Source organism: Rana temporaria, chromosome 4, assembly GCF_905171775.1.
Source record: "Rana temporaria chromosome 4, aRanTem1.1, whole genome shotgun sequence".
Classification (NCBI taxonomy): Eukaryota; Metazoa; Chordata; class Amphibia; order Anura; family Ranidae; genus Rana; species Rana temporaria.
In genome coordinates, this window is record NC_053492.1 from 197,688,614 (window position 1) to 197,714,094 (window position 25,481).

Here is a 25,481-nt window from a genome sequence, read left to right on the forward strand (position 1 = left end):
GTTACATATGGTAAAAAAAAAAAATAACAAATAACTTCCACCCTTTTTTTTTGTGTGCTGACCAAAGCTAAAAACATTGCATAACTGATGGTTGTTGGTAATTTATTTAAGGTGGAGTGGTTACTGCAGGACAGAAATACAACCGTTGTGAAGATTAACGGTACTGCATTTACTTTACCAGGTAACACCGCTTCTGATTTTATTAATAAATAGGGTGTTAAATAGGAATGAGCTTAGTGTTTGGTCCTAAAGTAAGTTTGGAGCATTCTGCATGGAGGAACAATACAGCTTCCAGCTATCAATGGTTTTGCTAAGGAAACAGCGGGTGCTTGCACTTGCTGGGTGCATATCAACCACTGACATCAACCAGCTCAATTACATGGCTGAAAATACCTAGCCACATAAGCACATGGACATGGATTGGAGGGGTTACACCATTTCTTAAATTTAACCACAAGGTCAAATTTGGGCAATAACATATGCCAACTATATCACTACTATCTCTGCCTCTTCCTGTATCTAGCTGATAATAGCTCAGGGAGCTCTCACTTGCAGCAATTTAAAAAAACATTTCCTTGGTGAATGTCAGTGCTTTAAAAACAATCACTGCTTACAGCCAAACATATATATGTAGCGCTACCCCCTCAGGAGCCGCTGGTTAGATTGGGACGGCATGATTATGTTACCTCTGTGATGTGTCTAGGGGTAATGATGATGATGAGATGCAGTAACGGAATGTCCAAACAGCAGGGTGTAATTTTCTGTACTTTTATTTCTTGCCCAACATGGCAAACAGTTAACTCAAGGTAGATAAAGGAAGGTTGGTGAAAGGAGAATTTGCAGATTCAGGCCTATGGATAACGGAAGCAGTCCTGCCTCCAATGGGACTTTAACTCACGTCGCCACTCCAGCCGGAGTGGGTAAAGTGTACCTGGACAGGCCTCTCCCACCGACCTGGCAGCCAGGATATCACTCGGAACTTCTGAGAAGGAACAAGTCTCTGCCACCTACTTGGCTCTAATGTAATTTAGAATTAGGAGTGGAACCTCTGCCACAGGCCCTCTACTCAGGAACGTAGATAGTAGAGCGAATCCTCTCAGTGAATATAATTTGCCTGAATCTCCCTCAGGTAGACTTCTTGTTTTGGGGTCACCGACTGACAAGTTGCAACATCCAACTTCTCAGTGTCCCCGATGGATCGTCTGAGCCCTATTGGATCACCTGCCTCCGGGCTCACCTCAGACCGACTCCCCCACCAAACAGCACAACTCGCTTGGGATCCTCCTCATGATATGTGGGGACCCAGTAAGTCACTGGGGCCCCTTTGCAGCTTTAGTTGCTCCGGGCCATGAGGGCCCAGAGTCAGGAACTCCACGTAGCACGTGCACCCTGGCCTGGTAGGCCATCTCGCCGGGGCCCGTGATGTGCGCACACCCTAAAGGTGGAACCAGGAACGGGCGAAGACCCCACAAAATGGCGTCTGCCACAGAAATACCATCCCTCAGCATGCCCCGCTGATTGGCTGCTGGAGAAAAGCGCCTCCGCCTGGACCCCTCTGGCACCACCTGCTATCCAAAGATGGAAATGTATCTTTGGAACACAGAATGAACCCACAGGACAGCCCAGCCTGGCAGAAACCCAATTTAAACGAATCAACATGAATAAGAGCAAAGTAACTCTCTCATTCCCCTCTAAATTTAACTGAAAGTACACAGACGCTACATATACATACAGTTGCAAGAAAAGGTATGTGAACCCTTTTGGAATGATATGTATTTCTGCACAAATTGGTCATAAAATGTGATCTGATCTTCATCTAAGTCACAACATTAGACAATCACAGTCTGCTTAAACTAATAACACACAAAGAATTAAATGTTACCATGTTTTTATTGAACACACCATGTAAACATTCACAGTGCAGGTGGAAAAAGTATGTGAACCCCTAGACTAATGACATCTGCAAGAGCTAATTGGAGTGAGGTGTCAGCCAACTGGAGTCCAATCAATGAGATGAGCTTGGGGGTGTTGGTTACAGCTGCCCTGCCCTATAAAAAACACACACCAGTTCTGGGTTTGCTTTTCACAAGAAGCATTGCCTGATGTAAATGATGCCTTGCACAAAAGAGCTCTCAGAAGACCTATGGTTAACAATTGTTGACTCGCATAAAGCTGGAAAGGGTTATAAAAGCCTTGCTGTTCATAAGTTCACAGTAAGACAAATTGTCTATAAATGGAGAAAGTTCAGCACTGCTGCTACTGTCCCTAGGAGTGGCCGTCCTGTATAGATGACTGCAAGAGCACAGCACAGACTGCTCAATGAGGTGAAGAAGAAATCTAGAGTGTCAGCTAAAGACTTACAAAAGTCTCTGGCATATGCTAACATCCCTGTTAGCGAATCTACGATACGTAAAACACTAAACAAGAACATTTCTGCATGTTTACAGTTTGTACAAGAGCACCTGGATGTTCCACAGCAGTACTGGCAAAATATTCTGTGGACAGATGAAACCAAAGTTGAGTTGTTTGGAAGAAACACTCAACACTATGTGTGGAGAAAAAGAGACAAAGCACACCAACATCAAAACCTCATTCCAACTGTGAAGTATGGTGGTGGGGGCATCATTGTTTGGGGCTGCTTTGCTGCGTCAGGACCTGGACGGATTGCTATCATCGAAAGAAAAATGAATTCCCAAGTTTATTAAGACATTTTGCAGGAGAACTTAAAGGATCACTAAAGGAAAACATTTTTTTTTGCTGAAATGACTGTTTACAGGGTATAGAGACATAATAGTTAACTGATTCCTTTTAAAAACGATTAAAAATAGATACAAATCAATCATATAATGTACCTCCTAGATGCAAAAACGAAACTGAAACTAGTTTAGTCTTTGCATGTTATTTTATGCCTCTGTGCTGGACAGTGCCATAGAGAGTCATGGCTAGGAAAACTAAACTAAACTCTCCCATGACTTTTTTCATGAGGAGCCAGACAACCAGGAAGTGTCCAGAACAGAGCAGTTTTACAGCAACATCAGAGCAAAAACGAGAAATGAGGACATGAAACCAGGACTGCAGTAAGGTAAAGGAAGCTATTTAGCTAAAAAAAAAAATCCTTTAGTGACCCTTTAAGGCCATCTGTCCACCAGCTGAAGCTCAACAGAATATGGGTGTTGCAACAGGACAACGACCCAAAGTATAGAAGTAAATCAACAACAGAATGGCTTAAACAGAACAAAATACACCTTCTGGATTGGCCCAGTCAGAGTCCTGACCTCAACCTGATTGAGATGCTGTGGCATGACCTCAAGAAAGCGATTCACACCAGACATCCCAAGAATATTGCTGAACCGAAACAGTCCTGTAAAGAGGAATGGCCAAGAATTACTCCTGACCGTTGTGCACGTCTGATCTGCAACTACAGGAAACATTTGGTCAAAGTTATTGCTGCCAAAGGAGGTTCAACCAGTTATTAAATCCAAGGATTCACATACTTTTTTCCACCTGCAATGTGAATGTTTACATGGTGTGTTCAATAAAAACATGGTAACATTTAATTCTTTGTGTGTTATTAGTTTAAGCAGACTGTGATTGTCTATTGTTGTGACTTAGATGAAGATCAGATCAAATTTTATGACCAATTTGTGCAGAAATCCATATCATTCCAAAAGGGTTCACATACTTTTTATTGCAAATATATATCTATCTATATATATATATATATATATATATATATATATATATATATATATTTATTTATTTTATTTTATTTTTTTATTGATCCCCAGGGCAGTGTCCGTCACCCCCAAAATTTGCATTTTTGATTTCACAGATTTGGCTCCATTGACTTCAATTGGGTTTGCATTCAAACTCTTTTGACATTCGGCAAACCCTGCTCCAACCCGAACCTACAAGTTTTACTTACATGTATTAGTCACATATTTAGAAAGTATGTTAATGGGTTAAAATTCTGTAATCTGTAATCACTTTCTGTAACTCTGTTAAAAGTAATGTAAAACAAACTAAATGAATTAAACATTAACTTATACATATATTATTTGTCCATTTTAGCTGTGTCACATACATATATAATATGATATAACGGTAGTTTAATTTTCAATGATTTGCTTTTTTAAAGATAATTCTACACAGTTGGATAAATTGACCCTGGAGACGACAGAAAAAAATGAAATAATGGCTACCTTTGATGGTGGGATCTCAGTCACTGTGTCTGCTAAGGTGGGAGCTTTGAGCTTTACCACAATGCTGGACGTTATTTACAAGAACAAGACAGAAGGCCTTTTGGGTGAGTTATATTTTATAACTCTGACTGCAAAAGATAAATTGACACCTCTTCCTTCATGGAGATTGATTAATCATGATAGCAAGTCCAGCAGTGAAAGTAAAAATAATGGTGAAATGTCATTTTAGGTGTGTTCAATGATGATAAAACTGATGATCTCATGGCTTCCAATGGAACAAAACTGGAATTTGATGGAGTAAAGCTCCCAAATGAATCCATTATTTTTGAAATTGGAATGACATGTAAGTATCTGTTTAAAACATTTACATACTGTTTGCTGAAAAAAACTAGTGCTAGACAGATATAATGGACAACAAATGAATGCAGTTCTAATCAGAAATACATTGGAGTTGATCTACTAAAACTGGAGAGTGCAACACAGTGGAAGCCCGTCCATAGGGGGCGCACACGTGCCGCCCCCCAAATCTAGTTAAAAAAACAAAACTTTAAGTGCACTGTGTTCGGGTGCCGGACACAGTGCAATATGGGAAGCATGACACCAATGCAATCACATGATTGCAGATGAGACGCTTCATTTGCAGGGTTTTATGATGCTTTGTGGCCCAATGCAGTGCACATCTACACACATTCCCATAATGTCATTCTTCTTGCTCTGTTTTTGTTGATTGGCACCGGTGCTTTCCTTTTACGTCACTTTCGGTTTCTCTGTGCCAGTGAGAAGCAGGAAGTGATGTCGCCGTAACTTGGACGGAATGCACGGTCAGAGCAGGGCCTATTTGCAGATCAATTGAAGATTTTTTTGGTAATCCCTGACCCTGTCACTGTTTTAAATGCTATTGTGTGCTGTGCCGACATCCTCATGTGTATGGCATGGCAATGTTCTTCTGATGCATCAGTACCGACAGTATAACATGGCAATGTTCTGAATCAGAAAATTGCCATGTATACTGTACTGATGGATCAGAACATTGTCATGTTATATTATCAGACAGGACGAGGGCTGAGTGTCTGGGTGAAGGGATCTTATAGTGCTGCTGCTGGGAGAACAGGACAACTTGGAGAAGTGACAGATCGGAGGACAAGCCAGGACACACTGGACATTTAACTCCTCATCTTCATCATCCTCCCCCACTGACCATCGGACAATGAAGGAGAAGGAAGGAAGGTAGGTGCAGGCTGTGTATAGGGGATGGAGGGTGTCTGGACTGACAAACATGGGAGTGGGTTGTATTGTCTGTGTAGACATTTGCTTCCAATGCTGCTGTCAAAGTGAATGCTCTGCCTCTGTCAATGTGTATCCTGGCCCCTCCCCCCATATTTCTGCTCAGACAGACTTTAACACCCTCTGATCTGCATACAAACTACTTCCAGAGCCCTGTGCACCCAGCAAAATGCTTTCTGAGGGACGTCAGTGAGAGTATATGGGCTCTGCTCACCCACTATCCATGCCAGGCTCCATCCCTGCCTCTTCCAACCAATGTCGTGTTTATGTGCCACCAGCCCACACAGCTGGGAAAGTCTTTGTTTGGAAATCAGGCTTGCATTCCTGAGGGGAACGGAAACATAACCTTTCAGGACAGATGTTTTGTTAATTCTGTAAAAAATCCCCCTTGTCAGACATCCTATGAGTGCACTGATCATCTCATCCCATAAGAGGACAGACTTTCTCTTTACATTTGGGATAATTAGGAAGCAATGAATGATGATGTATATGTGTGTCATCTGTAATGTGACAGTTCATACAGCTGGATTGTATCTGTGACCTGTGCACCCAATCTCATCCAATCTTCATCATGTCAATGTTATTTCCAAAGTTCTTGTCAATCTTTTCAAATCTGCAGCTGTCATTATAATAATACCCAGCGATCCTTCTGTGAAGATCCATGTTCAGGCACTTCCTGTTATAGTGGCAATGCTCTATCCCCCTGTGTCAATTGTTTTCCTGGGTTTTCACATGGTTTCAAATACTTCTGGTGGAGACGGATATGGCAAATGCATTGTGCAGAATTGTCCTGCCAACCAATGACATGCAGCTGGTGCAGGGGGCATGCATATAAATGGGAAGTGGCTGCTAAGAGGCTGCGGGAGATCAGAAGTGCTAAGATACACAACTGCATGAAAAAATGGCATTTGTTATGATAAACTGTGTTTTAGCAAGCTAAATGTCATCGTCATAGTAGTTAACATCTACCTATAGTGTGTTAGGTACAGAGATAGGTAAGATAAAAGTAGTGTTTGTGTAAGCTGCATGGAAAAAATACTGCACATACCATAAACCTAACAATTAAAAGTTGCGACTCAAAAATGTTATACAACATATACAGCAAATACAGAAAAAAGGAATCGCGCTGTTGAACTAAAGTGCACTGTGCCTAATGAAAATAAATGTAACTAAATCCGTATTGTAACATTAATGACACAGATGTGTGCGCTGGCAGCACATATACAATAGAAAAAGAAAGTCCCAGGTAGATGAATATGATGATAGTGATGCCCGGTGAAAAGATGGTCCTTAAATGGAACACTGACAGTGTTGACAAAGCACCTCCACCACAATCAAACACTGACCCTTACCAGACAAAAAGATCTCAAAGAGATCAGACACAGCATGGACATATGGGATCCTCAGGGCAATCCAGCACTCAAACGATTCTTCCCCAGTGAGTAAATCCTCAGATTATGGTCAATTGTCAGGAATATGCAAAAAGACAAGGAAGACTGAGACTCGCATAGCATAAAACCTTACAAACATTTAATGGAATAAAAAGATTTGCACTTACAACAGAGCAGATCAAGTGGAGCATATAAAAATCTCAAGCCGGCCGGCTAACAGAACGTGCAGCCCGTCTCTTCCGGGTCCGATCACATCAGAACGTCGCCTCCCAACGTTTCGTCTCGATGGGGACGTGGTCACGGGATAAGGGGCGGCGTTCTGTGTCACCGCATAAATACACACAGGGAATTGGTACAGCCTCGATGTGAGTCCCAATAGGGCCGCCCAAAACGCCATCTTAAGTGTGGGAAAGGAAGGGAAACCTAAAGCTTGCACTAACGGATGTCCCATACAAACTGAGGGCAAAGAAACTGAACATGCCATAGGGTGAACAGGGGAACCATACACTGGACATGTCCATCCATATTAGGGGTTATAGATATGAATTAGCCATAACAGTATTTGACATACCAAAACAAAAGACACCATACAATTAAAACCTAACAAGCCAATTGCTTGGTATCCGGTCACGAACGATCAAGGTGTCAATAAGCCACCACCGCTCTAATGACCACATAAACAAGCCCGACCTCCTAATGAGAATCAAGGGAAGGATTAATATTAAATACACATTAAAATAGACCCAAGCGGGCAGCTGAATGGGACCCACATCCAGTTTACAAAAGACAATTATATACTATACATTATTATACCTACAGTGCCTTCATGTGTAAGTGGGTCACACAGGAAAAAAACCCAATTTAGGTGGGCACTACACCTGACAGAATTAATAGTCAATGGTGACAATGATTGAACATAAAAATTGTAATAATGATAATAAAGTACATAAAAACACAAAGGAGGACACCATTATGAATTATCAATAAAACAGTTGACATCAACGTCTATATTTAGACCAAAAGGTCTATAGCATTTAAGTCTATGCACCCATACCATTTCCGATCTGGAAAAGCTCCGTACCATATCACTCCCTCTCCAGTGTGCATTAAATCTATCGATGCCCAAAAAAATAGTATTGTTGGGGTCCTTTCCGTGTGTGGACAAATAATGCCTGGATACAGAGTGTTTAGGGTACCCACTGCATATATTATTAATATGTTCGTTCAAACGAACCTGCAGGGGGCGCTTAGTCCTTCCCACATATTTTAGGCCACATGGGCACTGTAGCATGTAGACCACCCCAATCGTGGAACATGTAATAAAGGACTTGATACAGTAACTTCTAGAGGTGCAACTTGAACTAAACGTAGTAGTTGTCTTAGTTTTGAATCAATTGAGCGAACATACTTGACATCTACCACACTTGAAATACCCTGTAAGGCCAGAAAGGAACATTGACTCAATCTTGGGGGGGATTTAAAATGTTAGGTGCCAACTTGTCCTTCAATGAAGGTACCCCCCTGAATACGACCTGAGGTTTATCAGGTAATATATCACGGAGGACTTTGTCGCTTTTTAGAACGTGCCAATGCCTGGCCATAATGTGTTTCACATTAGCGTGTTGCCATGAATAGTCAGTAACAAAGGGGCTTTTAAACTTGTTGATAGACCCTTGCCTTATCCTTTAGTAGATTGACTCTATCTGTGTTGATGACCACATCCAAAGTTTCAGACAAAAAGTCACGAGAGTATCCTTTTTCCAAAAAACGTTCGGTCAGCACATCCGCCTGTTGCATAAAAGTTGCATGTTCACTGCAATTTCTCTTTAAGCAAAGGTATTGGCTTTTAGGCACGCCCTTAAGCCAAGGGGCATAATGACAGCTGTCCTTTGGTATGAAGGAGTTCCTGTCAGTGCTCTTAAAATGCGTTGATGTTATAAAATTATCATTATCAACAGAAATGACAAGATCCAAGAAATTAATCTTATCCTGACTTGCCTCATAACTAAGATGTATGCCCCTATCATTGCCATTCAGCAAGTTCATGAACAATGACAAATCTGCCTCCGTGCCATCCCATAGGAGGAGGATGTCGTCAATGTACCTGGCCCACAGAAGAATCTGGGGCCTAGACTGGACACAGATGACATCCTCCTCGCAATTGGCCATGAACAGGTTCGCCAAGCTGGGGACATATTTCGCCCCATGGTCGACTCCCCTGTCCTGCCTATAAAAGTTGCCATTATGCCAGACAAAGTTGTAAATAGCTGCATATTCCAGCAGTTCCATAATATAAACAACTTGTTTTTTCAGCAAGCCAGAATCCTTATTCATAAAATAGGAAACTGCCTCCAAACCTAAATGGTGAGGTATAATGGTGTACAAGGATGTAACATCCGCAGTCACCATCCATAAGTTGGTAGAAGGTTTGCGACCAGATAATACATCTACCTGGAACTTTCTTTTTCTATTGTATATGTGCTGCCAGCGCACACATCTGTGTCATTAATGTTACAATACTGATTTAGTTAAATTTATTTTCATTAGGCACAGTGCACTTTAGTTCAACAGCGCGATTCCTTTTTTCTGTATTTGCTGTATATGTTGTATAACATTTTTGAATCGCAGCTTTTAATTGTTAGATTTATGGTATGCGCAGTATTTTTTCCACATAGTTTTTGTTCTTATACCCATTATTGCAGCTACCTAATTAATTCTCTTTAATGCACATTAATTCTAATTCTATATATTTTTTATATATATATTTTATATATATTTTTTATATATTCACATTGTGTTCATTTCACTAAATGGATATTTTTGAATTTAGAGCCACACGGGTGGTCAACACTGAGGGAGTCTTTGAGACTTTTAAGGATGGTGATGGAGACCTGGGGGGGTTGTTGAGGCTCAAGAACCTCACTGTCTCTGAGTTACACACCCAGTGGGATATTGTTTTTCTCGAGACATATATCAAACATCAGATGGTGCCGAGAAGCCTTAGGTGGGAGGTACCATATTTATCGGCGTATACCGCGCACTTTTTTCCCCTGAAATTCAGGGCAAAATCGTGGGTGCGCGAGTGCCGAGTTTGAACTACTGCGCCGGCATATACTGAGCGCAGTACACTCGTGTATAGTCGGGCAGGCTCGGGTTCTCTCGCAGTCACGTCCTGGATGTACAGGACACACAGGACGTGACCACGAGAGGAGCCGAGCCTGCCCGACTATACACGAGTGTACTGCGCTCGGTATATGCCAGCGCAGTAGTTCAAACTAAGCGCAGGAAGCGGGGATCGAGCGGGGAGGACACCGCAGAAGGACGCCGGACCCGACGAGGAGGACACCACCGAAGCTGCAGACGGACGCCGGACCCGACGAGGCCGCCGATGGACGCCGCGCAAGACACCAAAACTGTAAGTACTAAAATCTTTTTTTTACAGGAATGCGGGTCCACTTTAGGGGTGCGCGCTATACGCCGGAGCGCACAATACCCCGATAATTACGGTATGTCCCCAAAAGGGTGAGACCGACCTGGAAGGCTGGTACAAATACTTCAGTGAGGCTGGTCTTGGCTTATTGAAGTTTTTGGGAGAGCGTAAAGCTAATAAATTAAAGAGGTTGGACGATGAAATAAAACTCATTAAAGAGAAACTCAATCCCCTCATGACCAGCGATGAATATCTTGAGAGGTCAAAAAATCTTCTCAAAATATTAGAAAAGGAGGAAAGGGAACAAAAAGTAAAAAAAAAGAAAAAATTCAATAGGGACATAGGGGATTATCACTCTCATGTGGTCTTTGATTGGCAAAAGGAACTACTGGCTGAGGCTAATAGTACTACCAATCCAGACATGGATATTACCCCTCAGGTAGTAGGTTCGCAGACAGGTGCTGGTGTGAGTTATCCCACCCATGCCACCTCTGTGGGGACAACCCATGGTCGCCCCAACACTGGGGGCACTCCCAGGGGACAACTGAAAAATAAGAACATAATTGCTCCACATCAGTACAACATGAGTAGGGGGGGTATAGGACATCGTGGGTCCATGGTACCCCCACCAGGATTTCGGCCCCAAGGGCGTGGTCAATACCAATCTGGCGGCTTAGGTCCACCTAGAGCACAAGGGAAGAGGGGTTCCTAAAGGCCCCCCACCCCCTCAGGGTCATGGCTATGTCACCAGTTATAACAACCATTATGGTGACACCCATAGTTCGTATCATACCAAAGGACCAAATTATGGCCCACCTCCAATGTATAGAGATACAGGGGTGGTCCATTATGCGGGGGATTTTGAACCCGATTACAATGTGCTAACACACAATAGCTTTTTACCCCTGGGCAATCTGACTAATTCAGAAGAGGCTGATTACCGCCCAATCCCTGGACCCAGTTTCAATGAGGGTAGAAGTGGAGGTCCCTATGATTTTGGTTATGATGGTGGCCGTGAAGCAAATCAGCCTGAGAATCATGGCCAACCTCATTGGGGTTTTCCCAGAGCCGGCCAAGGAATCAAAAGGGTGGCCGAACTAAAAGAGGAATTAGAGGGGGGAGGCGTGCTCAGTCTAAAAAGGTCAAAGATGTAGTGGGCACTGGCATCTTTACCCTGAGCATGCATACCCTAATGAAATCCGAGTTGGCAGTTTTGGATAGGGGGTTGAAATATGCTCCACCTAAAAACATCAACAAATTTAGTATTTATATGGACATTCACAAGTATGTCCGTAAATTAAATATCCAGCGGTATATGGCTTCAAATCCCTTTAATGTGCCTAAAACTGGATCTTTGGGTTATACTCATTTGGGCTTGGCCAACGCTTCGGTCTATAACCCACCTGGTCATTTGCCAGCTTCACTGAAAGTGTTTAGAGATCTAACATTAAAAGATCTGAACGCAATGAATGTTAAACATATTAGATGTAAACAAAACATTGAGGAAGGTATTGAATCCCTTTCCCTGGGGGGGCATAGTTGTCCTAAACAAAGAGGATTATATGCGTGAGATGCAGCGTATTCTGGAAGATAGGGACACTTATACCCCTTTGATTTTCAACCCGGGGGACAAATATAAGAGAGCTTTGGTTAAAAGTATATCCAAAGGCTCCCGTCTTAATATTTTAAACAAAAAGGAGAAATCCTTTTTGATCCCTAAGTCTACTAGAACCCCCATTATATATTACCTTCCCAAGGTGCATAAGAACTCTGCTTGCCCCCCGGGACGACCCATTGTTAGTGGGATTGACTTCATCACATCCCGGGTGGGCAAGTAGATTTCTTTTTGCAACCCTTGGTGAAAAATATGCCATCATATGCAGGGCCGCCATCAGGGGGGTACAGGCATTACACCTGTAAGGGGCCCAGAGGTCCCCAGGGGCCCGGATGGCAACCCCCTTAAAAAAAAAAAAAAAAAAATTGTTTTTTAGGGGCCAATTTTTTTTTTAGAGGTCCCCAGGGGCCCGGAGGCCCCGGATGGCAACCCCCCTTTTTTTATCTATTTTTTATAAAAAAAAAAATTTTTATATATTTTTATTTTATTTTTTAATAAAGGGCCATTTTTTTTTTTTTTTAGAGGTCCGGAGGTCCCCATATATATATATATATAATATTATTATTATTATTATTATTATTATTATTATTATTATTAATATTATTAAAGGGCCTCGGGTGGCAACCCCCCTTTTTTTATAAAAAAATATATTTTTTTATATATATATTTTTTTGTCTTTATATATATATATATATATATATATATATATATATATATATATATATATATATATTTTTTTTTTATTATTATTATTAAAGGGCTCAGAGGTCCCCAGGGCCCCATGTGTGGCAAACCCCCCCCCCTTTTTTTTTATAAATGTTTATTTTTTTATTTTTGTTTATATATCATTTTTTTATTTTATTAAAGGGCCCTGAGGTCCCCAGGGCCCTGGATGGCAACCCCCCTTTTTTTTCATAAATGTTTATTTTTTATTTTATCTATATATATATATATATATATATATATATATATATATATATATATATATATATATATATATATATATATATATTATTATTAAAGGGCCCAGAGGTTTCTTTTTTTCATTTTTATTAAAGGGCCCAGAGGTCCCGGATGGCAACCCCCTTTTTTGTAATTTCTTTTTATATATATATATATATATTATTAAAGGGCCCAGAGGTCCCCAGGGCCCCAGATGGCAACCCCCTTTTTAAAAAAATATATATATATTTTTTATATATATTTTTTATTTTTATTAAAGGGCCCAGAGGTCCCCGGATGGCTACCCCCCTTTTTTTATATATTTTTTTCTTTATTACCTATTTTTTGTGTAAAGGGCCCCCCCCCCGCTTCTCAATTCGCGGCAGCCCCCCCCGCTTTTCAATTTCAGGCGGCAGCACCCCCCCCCTGGTTCTCTGCTTCAGGGGGCCCTCTGTGTAAGGGGCCCCATAATTCCTGATGGCGGCCCTGATCATATGTCAAAGATACTAAACATGTCATCAATGTATTATCTGGTCTCAAACCTTCTACCAACTTATGGATGGTGACTGCGGATGTTACATCCTTGTACACCATTATGCCTTTACCATTTAGGTTTGGAGGCAGTTTCCTATTTTCTGAATAAGGATTCTGGCTTGCTGAAAAAACAAGTTGTTTATATTATGGAACTGCTGGAATATGCAGCTACTCACAACTTTTTCTGGCATAATGGCAACTTTTATAGGCAGGACAGGGGAGTCGCCATGGGGGCTAAATATGCCCCCAGCTTGGCGAACCTGTTCATGGCCAAGTGGGAGGAGGATGTCGTCTGTGTCCAGTCTAGGCCCCAGATTCTTCTGTGGGCCAGGTACATTGACGACATCCTCCTCCTATGGGATGGCACGAGGCAGATTTGTCATTGTTCATGAACTTGCTGAATGGCAATGATAGGGGCATACATCTTAGTTATGAGGCAAGTCAGGATAAGATTAATTTCTTGGATCTTGTCATTTCTGTTGATAATGATAATTTTATAACATCAACGCATTTTAAGAGCACTGACAGGAACTCATACCTAAGGACAGCTGTCATTATGCCCCTTGGCTTAAGGGCGTACCTAAAAGCCAATACCTTTGCTTAAAGAGAAATTTCAGTGAACATGCAACTTTTATGCAACAGGCGGATGTGCTGACCGAACGTTTTTTGGAAAAAGGATACTGTCGTGACTTTTTGTCTTAAATTTTGAATGTGGTCATCAACACAGATAGAGTCAATCTACTAAAGGATAAGGCAAGGGGGGACACTATCAACAAGTTTAAAAGCCCCTTTGTTACTGACTATTCATGGCAACACGCTAATGTGAAACACATTATGGCCAAGCATTGGCACGTTCTAAAAAGCGACAAAGTCCTCCGTGATGTATTACCTGACAAACCTCTGGTCGTATTCAGAGGGGTACCTTCATTGAAGGACAAGTTGGCACCTAACATTTTAAATCCTCCCAAGATTGAGTCAATGTTCCTTTCTGGCCTTACAGGGTATTTCAAGTGTGGTAGATGTCAAGTATGTTCGCTCAATGGATGCAAAACTAAGAGAACTACTACGTTTAGTTCAAGTTGCACCTCTAGAAGTTACTGTATCAAGTCCTTTATTACATGTTCCACGATTGGGGTGGTCTACATGCTCCACTGCCCATGTGGCCTACAATATGTGGGAAGGACTAAGCGCCCCCTGCAGGTTCGTTTGAACGAACATATTAAAAATATATGCAGTGGGTACCCTAAACACTCTGTATCCAGGCATTATTTGTCCACACACGGAAAGGACCCCAACAATAAAAAAAAATTGGGCATCGATAGATTTAATGCACACTGGAGAGGGAGTGATATGGTACGGAGCTTTTCCAGATCGGAAATGGTATGGGTGCATAGACTTAAATGCTATACGCCTTTCGGTCTAAATATAGACGTCGATGTCAACTGTTTTATTGATAATTCATAATGGTGTCCTCCTTTGTGTTTTTATGTACTTTATTATCATTATTACAATTTTTATGTTCAATCATTGTCACCATTGACTATTAATTCTGTCAGGTGTAGTGCCCCCCTAAATTGTTTTTTTTTCCTGTGTGACCCACTTACACATGAAGGCACTGTAGGTATAATAATGTATAGTATATAATTGTCTTTTGTAAACTGGATGTGGGTCCCATTCAGCTGCCTGCTTGGGTCTATTTTAATGTGTTTTTAATATTAATCCTTCCCTTGATTCTCATTAGGAGGTCGGGCTTGTTTATGTGGTCATTAGAGCGGTGGTGGCTTATTGACACCTTGATCGTTCGTGACCGGATACCAAGCAATTGGCTTGTTAGGTTTTAATTGTATGGTGTCTTTTGTTTTGGTATGTCAATTACTGTTATGGCTAATTCATATCTATAACCCCTAATATGGATGGACATGTCCAGCTAATGGTTCCCCTGTTCACCCTATGGCATGTTCAGTTTCTTTGCCCTCAGTTTGTATGGGACATTCGTTAGTGCAAGCTTTAAGTTTCCCTTCCTTTCCCACACTTAAGATGGCGTTTTGGGCGGCCCTATTGGGACTCACATCGAGGCTGTACCAATTCCCTGTGTGTATTTATGCGGTGACGCAAAAAGGCCGCCCCTTATCCCGTGACCACGTCCCCATCGAGACGAAACGTTGGGAGGCGACGTTCTGACGTCACCGCATCACATGATCGGACCCGGAAGAGACGGGCTGCACCTTCTGTTAGCCGGCTGGCTTGAGATTTTCATATGCTCCACTTGATCTGCTCTGTTGTAAGTGCAAATCTTTTTATTCCATTAAACGTTTGTAAGGTTTTATGCTATGCGAGTCTCAGTCTTCCCTGTCTTTTTGCATATTCCTGACAATTGACCATAATTTGAGGATTTACTCACTGGGGAAGATTCGTTTGAGTGCTGGATTGCCCTGAGGATCCCATATGTCCATGCTGTGTCTGATCTCTTTGAGATCTTTTTGTCTGGTAAGGGTCAGTGTTTGATTGTGGTGGAGTTGCTTTGTCAACACTGTCAGTGTTCCATTCAAGGACCATCTTTTCACCGGGCATCACTATCATCATATTCAACTACCTGGGACTTTCTTTTTCTATTGTATATGTGCTGCCAGCGCACACATCTGTGTCATTAATGTTACAATACGGATTTAGTTACATTTATTTTCATTAGGCACAGTGCACTTTAGTTCAACAGCGCAATTCCTTTTTTCTGTATTTGTGTAAGCTGCCAGTGCAGGTAAATTTAAGCAGGCTTATGCTGTGAGCTAGGCCTGTTTGTTTTGATCTGGGGGCAGGGGAGTGGTTTAGTATAGCAGTAGGTGACTGACATGTACTTCAGCTCTTGGGTGCCTCCCCTGTTTCCAGGGATAATGTTCTGGAAAAGGGGCAGGGCAGAGAGCTGGAGTGACTTGGTGTGCATGTGAGGAGCTCTGACCAATCCCCAAATAGTATTGGCAGGGGGCAGGCCTCCTACATATACCAATGGTCATCCTGATGGGGAAGGAGTTGTCGGCCGGGTGAACTGGATGGTGGAGTGTTGGAGTGTTAGACTGCCTGAGGGAACCCCTCTCGGGAGCTGGGTGGAAGCCTTTCCTTACTCGGTCATTGAGAGGTGTCCTGGAACAGAAGCTGGAGGAGACAGTTGGTCCGCATGTCCTGAGTAAAGTCATTCAGACACTGGGACTTATTCAGAGTGAGGACTAGTTATGTTCTGATGGGTGTGTCAGGATTGCTAAAACTGGACAGTGAAGTAGTGTGCTGGAGGAAGTGTGCTGAGGAAGTGTGGTGAGGAAGTGTGCTGAGGAAGAAGTGTTCTGAGGTAAAAGTCTGTCAAGTTTAGGGTCAGCCATCTTGTTCTGCCTGAAAAGTGTGACGCAGTTACTTTATTCTACAAAGTACTAATTTATCTTATGGGCATCCCATGTCCCTTTTCCCCAACCAAGTTCAATCCCCTAATAAAAACAACAAAGACAAGCAAGAGACTGTTCATTGACTAAGAAGTGTGTCTAATGGATGTGTGGCAGCAGGGTGAAATTTGTGGATGCTGTAACACGTAGCAACCCTGCGGGGCCATCGCTACAATAGTTGTCCTATATCTCATATCACATGGCCAATTAGAGCCGTATACCACCCAGATCAGCATATGTCTGCAGCGGGCATGGCCGTGTGTTTGTGATCAGCCACAGATAGGAATCTATTTTTTGCTATTTAGCTCTACATCGCTTCAACTGATAATCGCGTGGTCGTGCATTGCTGTACACAAATAAAATTGATGTCCTTTTTTTCCCACAAATAGAACTCTTTTGGTGGTATTTATTTGAGCACCAGCCGCCACTGGTCCAAAATTGGGTGTAGCTATGCATGGTAGCCAGCTTCTAACTGTTCAATAAAGCTTTGACGGAAAAAAACATGGCAGCTGATTTCTTTCTATGCAGAACTGCACCAGATTTTGCACTCCCCAGTTTTAGTAAATCAACATTGTTAAATGTATTTTTTAATTGCAATCACCTTACCTTACCTTTCCTTGCTACGGTATCAGCTATTTACAGTGAAATGCAGAATCAGCACAAGAAGCCAATGGGCCAGATTCAAGAAGCTATTGCGCCCGCGCAACCATAGGTTGCGCGGCGCAATAGCTGTTTTTCTCCCGCGTAGTGAATGCCCCTGATTCAGGAACATCGCTACGCGGACTGCAGCCTAGGATATGACAGGCATAAGCCTCCTTATGCCTTCATATCTCAGGCTGCATTCTTGCGTTGGCTGCTAGGGGGCGCGGCCATTGTGATCGGCGTATAGTATGCAAATTGCATACTACCACCGATTCACAAAAGTTGCGCGGGCCCTGCGCACGCAAGGTACGGAGTTTCCGTACGGCGACTTTAGCGCAAGGTTGCTCCTGCTATAGCAGGGGCAGCCAATGCTAAAGTATAGCCGCCCTTCCCGCTCGTGAAATTAAAATTTCACGTAGTTTACGTAAGTGATTCGTGAATGGCGCTGGACGCCATTCACGTTCACTTAGAAGCAAATGACGTCCTTGCGACATCATTTGCCGCAATGCACGTCAGGAAAGTTTCCCGACGGAGCATGCGCTGTTCGCTCGGCACGGGAGCGCGCCTAATTTAAATGATTCCCGCCCCCGGCGGGATCATTTACATTAGGCACCCTTACGCCGGGCTATTTAGCATAGCGCCCGCTCAATTTACGGAGCTACTGCTCCATGAATCGCGGGCAAATCAAAATATTTGCGTGGGCGCAGAGCAAAAATCGTTGCCCTTTGCCCACGCAAATATTGCGCGGATCTACCTGAATCTGGCCCACTGACTTTATGTGCTAAAAGAAGCAAGCTGATAGGAAGAGAAAGTAGAGTGATGGAGAGATGAGCTGATCACTCTGCTGCATCTCTTTTCACTGTCCAGTCACAAGGTGGGGCAAGTCCAGTACAACCTGGGCTCAGAGGAAATGTGTTGAATGATGCTGGCCATCTGATCATATCTAGCTTCATAAAATAGTACTGCGGAAGACATTTCTATATTGAAGGTGAATATTGCAACACAAACTGGTTTTGTTAATGTATTATTTAATGGGCAATATATATATATAATTGTTTTGTTATTTTTGGCTGAACTTCTGTTTTAATGTTTTTGTCCTTCACTTGCTTTCCTTCTACATCAGTCTCTTTGATGGCTTTCAATCAACCCGAGGATAAAATACAAACTATGTTTTAAGTATTTTTTGGCTATTCAGCAACCATTCTATACTTCAATTTCTGGGCTTGTATACAAAAACTTTCCAAACCACCCTCTTTGCTCCCCCACTAGCCTTTTACTGTTCTTTTCACTCTTCTTATGCATGACAATATGATTTTTCTAAAGTGGCCCCCATTTCTTTGCAATTATCTAACTTGTCCCATTACACTAGACTCCATTTTTTAAAATGTTTATGTTCACCTTTAAGAATATGTTTCATGTTACACCCATATTAGAATATTACATGTAACATGATGCCAAGCGTACTCTCCCATCCCCAAAAAGGCCTCCCTCTGAGAACATGCTGGTGTTCTTCTCCCCAACAGCAGCTGTCAGATTTGAAATTGGAAGGCTGTATAGGGCTCTGACCACACAGCCACGACATTCATTTTCAGTTGGGCATGTAGATCTCAAGGGAATACAAGTGGGGCGATCACTGCATCATAGTCCATTGACACTGACTCCAGTTCTCTAACTGAAATCATGTACCTCGCTATGGGCAGGAAACTAGAGCATTAGTCTGCAGGAGCCTGGAATTGCACCCACTGGGCATGCCTGCAACGCTTCGCAGGCACATTTGCAAAGAAAAAATACAAAATGCAAATTTTTTTCTGCAATTTTATGTGCATTTAATATTTTTTTGCAAAGGTGGACATAGCTTTTAAGAGCCCATGCACACTGGCTTAAAAAATGCTGCTTCTACAGGCGTTTTTGTGTTTTGCCTGTAGAAGCAGCTCAAAGTTATCAATGTGTCCATGAAAAATATGAAGTTTCGAGGTGTGTTTAAGAGGCAGGAAAAAACCCTTCTGGTTTGTGTTTTTGATTGATTTCTGGCAGAAAAAATATTTAAACACTCCTAAATACGCATAAACATGTGTACAAAAACACTCTATATGAGCATTTTTTTCCTGCCAAATCAGCTGTTTTTTTTTTTTAAGCCCCGTGTGCAAGGAGCCTAAATATTCTTATAAAACTTACCTAAGCATGTTTTTCTGTCCATCTTTCTCTCTACCCCAGCCATTCATTACCATGTTCCCATCTCCAAACACCTGCAGCCTTTGGGTCTAATGTTTCCTGACCCCTTACTGTATGTACCCATGCCTTTTGATTCACCCACAGTTATATAGTAAGGTCTGCTGATTCAATTCACAATTAATGTTTTTATGGGAAGGCAGATTGTACTGTACATCAACTGTCCCCAACCTTTCTGGTACCAGGGACAGGTTTCATAGGATCCAATTTCCAAGGGACTGGGGGGGGGGGCAGTGAATTTAGGAACAGGGATGTGATTGTGGTGGATGTGTCGGGGGATGGGATTATTCACGGAGTCTGTCCTGAGTTCCTCTTTACCCCCTTTACAGCACAGTCCCCCCTTTATATCAGTGTCCACAGTCCCCCTTTACATCACAGTTCGCCCTGTAAAGCATTCCCACAGAGTCCTCAGTTCCCCTTTATATCACAGCCCCCCTTTACAGTGCAGTTCTCTTTTACATTAACCTCCCTGGCGGTATACCCGTGTGTGGCTCAGGGGGAATTTTCACATTACCAAAAGCTGTAACCCAGAGCCACACTCCTTGCTGTGTCCTCCTGTGTCCGCTTGATCTATCACAGTGCCGGGCTTCGTTTCCTGCAAGCCCGGCGCCAAATTCAAAAAGTGAAAAACACATAACACACACAGTACACTGTAATATTACAGATTACATTACTGTATCAAAATTATTTCACATCCCTTTTGTCCCTAATGCTTTGTCCAGTGCCCTGCATGCATTGTTATATTATATATACTGTTCTTTCTGCCTGGAGACTTGAGATTGTCCATAGCAACCAAAAAGTGTCCATTTAAGTCAAAAGTGGTTTTAGACCAGCTAAAAAACAGCGATAATAAATTAGAATCACTTGCAGAATTGAGCGATAGTGATTTGTGGGGATATTAGTCATCAAACACTGAAAGTGACAACAGCAACAATTCTGCAACTGAGCACATTTCAGTGTTATTGATTTGATTATATTATTGAATACATTTTATATAGTATATAGATGTATTATGTCTACTGTATGTCTATTATCGCCTTGTATTATTTAGGGTCCTTTAACAACTACATTATGCTAAAAGCTTTATACCTGGTATTCTGTCCAGACATACCCCACACTGGTGTTTTATTTATAAAATCTAGTGCAAGAAAAAAAAAACTTGTCGAAATTTTTGCTCTGTGTAAAGCTAACCATGTATATATTTTTTTTCTTTGCAGGGAAAACAACTCCCTTAAACAGTATTTTTTATTACAATGAGACAGAAGGAGAATCCTGGTACACCTACAATAATAACAGCTTTGTGCCATTGTTTTATGATAAGTTGCTACTAACTAGTGACCCCGCATTTATCATCCGAGCAAATGAAACATGCAAAGGAAACGATGAATGTATTTTTGACATTCTGAGTACTAAAAGTTTTGAAGTGGGAGAGAGTACGTTGGACAGTGTGATTGCTGCCGAGGAACAAAGCAACACAATGAGTAAGACATGATCATTTATATCAAATTGTGAATTTATTGTTTAATTAACTAATCATGGCAAATGGAACAACATAGGCAAACTTGGAAAGCAGAAATATTTTAAAACAATTTTTCTGATGACATTAGGATTGTAAGGTGAGATTCCAGTTTTCTTTCCAGTTGTTGAGAATTAGGAAAGAAAGAGAACATCCAGGTGAACTTTATACTTTGCACAAATTTTACATTGCAAAATCATGTTCTTATTGGTAAGACATTACAGTATTATGACTGGCTAAAGATTGAAATGACTTGTGTAAAAATTATGTACATTATAGTACCCCAGTACTGGCAGCACTCATGCAGTCCCAGACTATGACACTATATCAACACATCTGCAGCCCTCTGCAGCCAGTACCAATACTTATATACAATGCAAAGATGTGAGGAGGATATTCTCAACTTGAAACTGCAAAACCCTTTTAAAAGGCCAGCACTTACCCTTGTGTTATGTGTCTGTGTTTCCATGTAGATGTTTGCAAAAGGTACCCAATTTTCCTGCCTGTCCCACTTGTATCCTTTTGCCAAGCACAGAAGCAGATACATGCTGACATAGTTAGTTTGCAGTACCTCCTTCTTGGAGATACAGGATGCTTGCTGATGTATGGTGTGCCTGTATCCCATATTCGGTTTAGCCTCCATGTCCCCCATTACAACTGAAATAAGTCTGTGACAGTGACTGAGAACCATTAGCCAGTCACACCCTGCATTATGCAACAGTTGCCTGTAGGAGAATTTTTTTTCCAGTCTGCTATACGCATTGCCTGCACCCATGGTTCCTGAAAGGAAGATAATCACTAATTAGATCTTCCTGGAGCGGCAAGCACTTGACTGCAGAATAAATCCTAACAAAGGGTAAATACATTATTATTTTTTTGACAAATGAAATGTGATTAGAGTCAAAAATACTATTTGCTCTAATACAACAGACTTTTGTATTAGGGCATTCACAAATACTTCAAAGTACACCTCTCATTAAAAAAAAAGAAGATACCCAACAACATGCATAAAGTCCTCAGGAGTGCCATGCCAGCCATACATGATGAGCACTCTGATCTTAAAAGTTGCAATACTTCCTAATGCTGTTGAAGCTTGGCCCCCTTCCTCCTACCTACTCTACTTTTCAATTGTCCAGTTAGACCCACTGATTATAGAAATAGGAAAATCGATGGGTTGCTGTGGGAGGTGGGGCAGGCCAACCTTCATAATGTATCTACCAGGAAGTCCTGAAACTTGCAGATGATAGCTCTTGGGTATCCTTGTATAAATTAGCTGGTATCCCCTGTTTGTTTATGAACGGTTTCATAACTAAAATTGTATTTATATACTGTATGTATGTATATATACATATATATATATATATATATATATATATATATATATATATATATATATATATATATATATATATATATATATATATATATATGTGTATTCTTTATATATAAAAGGCAAGACCTGTGAGTGCCTCTTTCCCCAGACTATATATATTTATATATATATATATATATATATATATATATATATATATATATATATATATATATATATATATATATATATATATATATAGATACAGTATTTCACAAAAATGATTACACTCCTCACATTTTTGTAAATATTTTATTATATCTTTTCATGTAACAACACTGAAGAAAGGACACTTTGCTACAATGTAAAGTAATAAGTGTACAGCTTGTATAACAGTGTATATTTGCTGTCCCCTCAAAATAACTCAACACACAGCCACAAATGTCTAAACTGCTGGAAACAAAAGTGAGTACACCCCTAAGTGTAAATGTCCAAACTGGGCCCAAAATGTAAATATTTTGTGTGGCCACCATTATTCTCCAGCACTGCCTTAACCCTCTTGGGAATGAAGTTCACCAGAGCTTCACAGGTTGCCACTGGAGTCCTCTTCCACTCCTCCATGACGACATCACAGAGCTGGTGGATGTTAGAGCCCTTGCACTCCCCCACCTGCCATTTGAGGATGCCCCACAGATGCTTAATAGGGTTTAGGTCTGGAGACATGCTTGGCCAGTCCATCACCTTTACCCTCAGCTTCTTTAGCAAGGCAGTGGTCATCTTGGAGGTGTGTTTGAGGTCATTATCTTGTTGGAATACTATCCAGCGGCCAAGTCTGTGAAGGGAAGGGATAGTGCTGCTTCAGTATGTCAAAGTACATGTTGGCATTCATGGTTCCCTCAACGAACTGTCGCTCCCCAGTACTGGCAGCACTCATGCAGTCCCAGACTATGACACTCCCACCACCATGCTTGACTGTAGGCAAGACACACTTGTCTTTTTATGCCTCTCCTAGTTGCTGCGACACACGCTTGACACCATCTGAATCAAATAAGTTTATCTTGGTCTCATCAGACCACAGGACATGGTTCCAGTAATCCATGTCCTTAGTCTGCTTGTCTTCAGCAAACTGTTTGTGGGCTTTCTTGTGCATCATCTTTGGAAGAGGCTTCCCTCTGGGAAGATAACAGCCATGTAGACCAATTTAATGCAGCGTGCGGCGTATGGCCTGAGCACTGACATCCCACCCCTTCAACCTCTCCAGCAATGCTGACAGCACTCATACATCTATTTCCCAAAGAAAACTTCTGGATATGGTGCTGAGCATGTGCACTCAACTTCTTTGGTTGACCATGGCGAGGCCTGTTCTGAGTAGAAGCTGTTCTGTTAAACCGCTGTATGATCTTGGCCACTGTGATGCAGCTCAGTTTCATGGTCTTGGCATTCTTCTTATAGCCTAGGCCATCTTTATGTAGAGCAACAATTCATTTTTTCAGATTCTCAGAGAGTTCTTTGCCATGAGGTACCATGTTGAACTGTGAGAGTGATAACACCAAATTTAACACACCTGCTCCCAAATCACCCCTGAGACCTTGTAACACTAACGAGTCACATGACACACATGAGGGAAAATGGCTAATTGCGCCCAATTTGGAAATTTTCACTTAGGGATGTACTCACTTTTGTTGCCAGCAGTTTAGACATTAATGGCTGTGTGTTGAGTTTTTTTTTGAGGGGACAGCAAATTTACACTGTTATATACACTCACTACTTTACATGGTAGAAAAGTGTAATTTCTTCAGTGTTGTCACATGAAAAGGCATAATAAAATATTTACAATAATGTGAGGGGTGTACTCACTTTTGTGAGATACTGTCTATAGTTGCTGAAACTTTTAAAAGGATTTTGAATACTTTCACTAAATCAGATATAATCAAATTGAACTTGGCACAATGTAATGAAACACATTAGCTGATTTACTGAAGAAGGTGAGAATCGTCACTCACAAAATGGTGAATAATGACTTTGAATATCAAGTTTATTTATTACAGACATTTATACAGCGACATAGATTTATACAGCACTTTACGTATTGTACATTTATTTCAGTCCCTGCCCTCATCCCAGATAGCAAGGATAACTTGCCACACATTTGCGGCAGTATTGAATTGTAAGTCTTGTTAACTTGCTGCACATTTTCACTGTCAAGTTTTACACTTGCAGAGCACTTGAAGCACAAGTTCTAGTTGACACTTTTCCAATTTGTAGCAAATTTGTGTGGTAATTCTCTAGCAAGAGCGATGTTGCAGTGGCAAGTCTACAACAAGAGCTCTGCAAGTCTACAGCATGAGCCCTGCAAGTCTATAGCCAGAGTCCTGCAAGTCTCAGTTTTTGGAAAGAAAACAGAAGCAAACAGCGCAAATCTATAATTCCACAATTTGGTGATAGCGAACCCACTGCTATTAACATAATTCCCTTACTGTACACGTGTAATAATACATTCAATCCAATTATCAAATATAATGATAAAACCTGTGTCATTGCATAAAATAATTAATCTATCATACCAAAATGATTTGTTTCTATGAAACAACCCAGATAGCAAGCAACTGTGCTGCAAGTTTGTAAATGACTTGCTAAGCTCGAGCTAGACTTGCCAGGTTTACAAGTTTGTCGCACAATTGCAGCAAGTCTGCATTGCATGACTCCAGATCAACTTTCTTTGCAAACATTCTTCAAGTCTGCTGCGAGTTCTTGTTCAGTTATGTTGTGCAATAGTTATCCCACCCAGTGCCATCTTAATAGCATCATGGGCCCCTGGGCAAAGTAATAACAGAGTTATTTTTTTCATAACACTGTTGTCTTTGGTAAGATATCAGGGGTGTAAGCAGACCGCTGAAGTCTCACTTTTGATACAATGAAAAGGATTGAGGAAACATATGTCCCAGTTGGGAATGAGTTG

General features: G+C 41.4%; 1 protein-coding gene across 1 annotated transcript in view; it reads left to right on the forward strand.

Annotated features, from left to right (window-relative positions):
• LOC120936885 overlaps positions 1-25,481 on the forward strand; it is a 218,120-nt gene that overhangs the window by 25,750 nt on the left and 166,889 nt on the right. The window contains exons 8-11 of the mRNA XM_040349651.1: positions 112-181; positions 4,139-4,306; positions 4,432-4,545; positions 20,912-21,175. Of these exons, the coding sequence (XP_040205585.1) occupies positions 112-181; positions 4,139-4,306; positions 4,432-4,545; positions 20,912-21,175 (616 nt within the window). The remainder of the gene's footprint in view (positions 1-111; positions 182-4,138; positions 4,307-4,431; positions 4,546-20,911; positions 21,176-25,481) is intronic.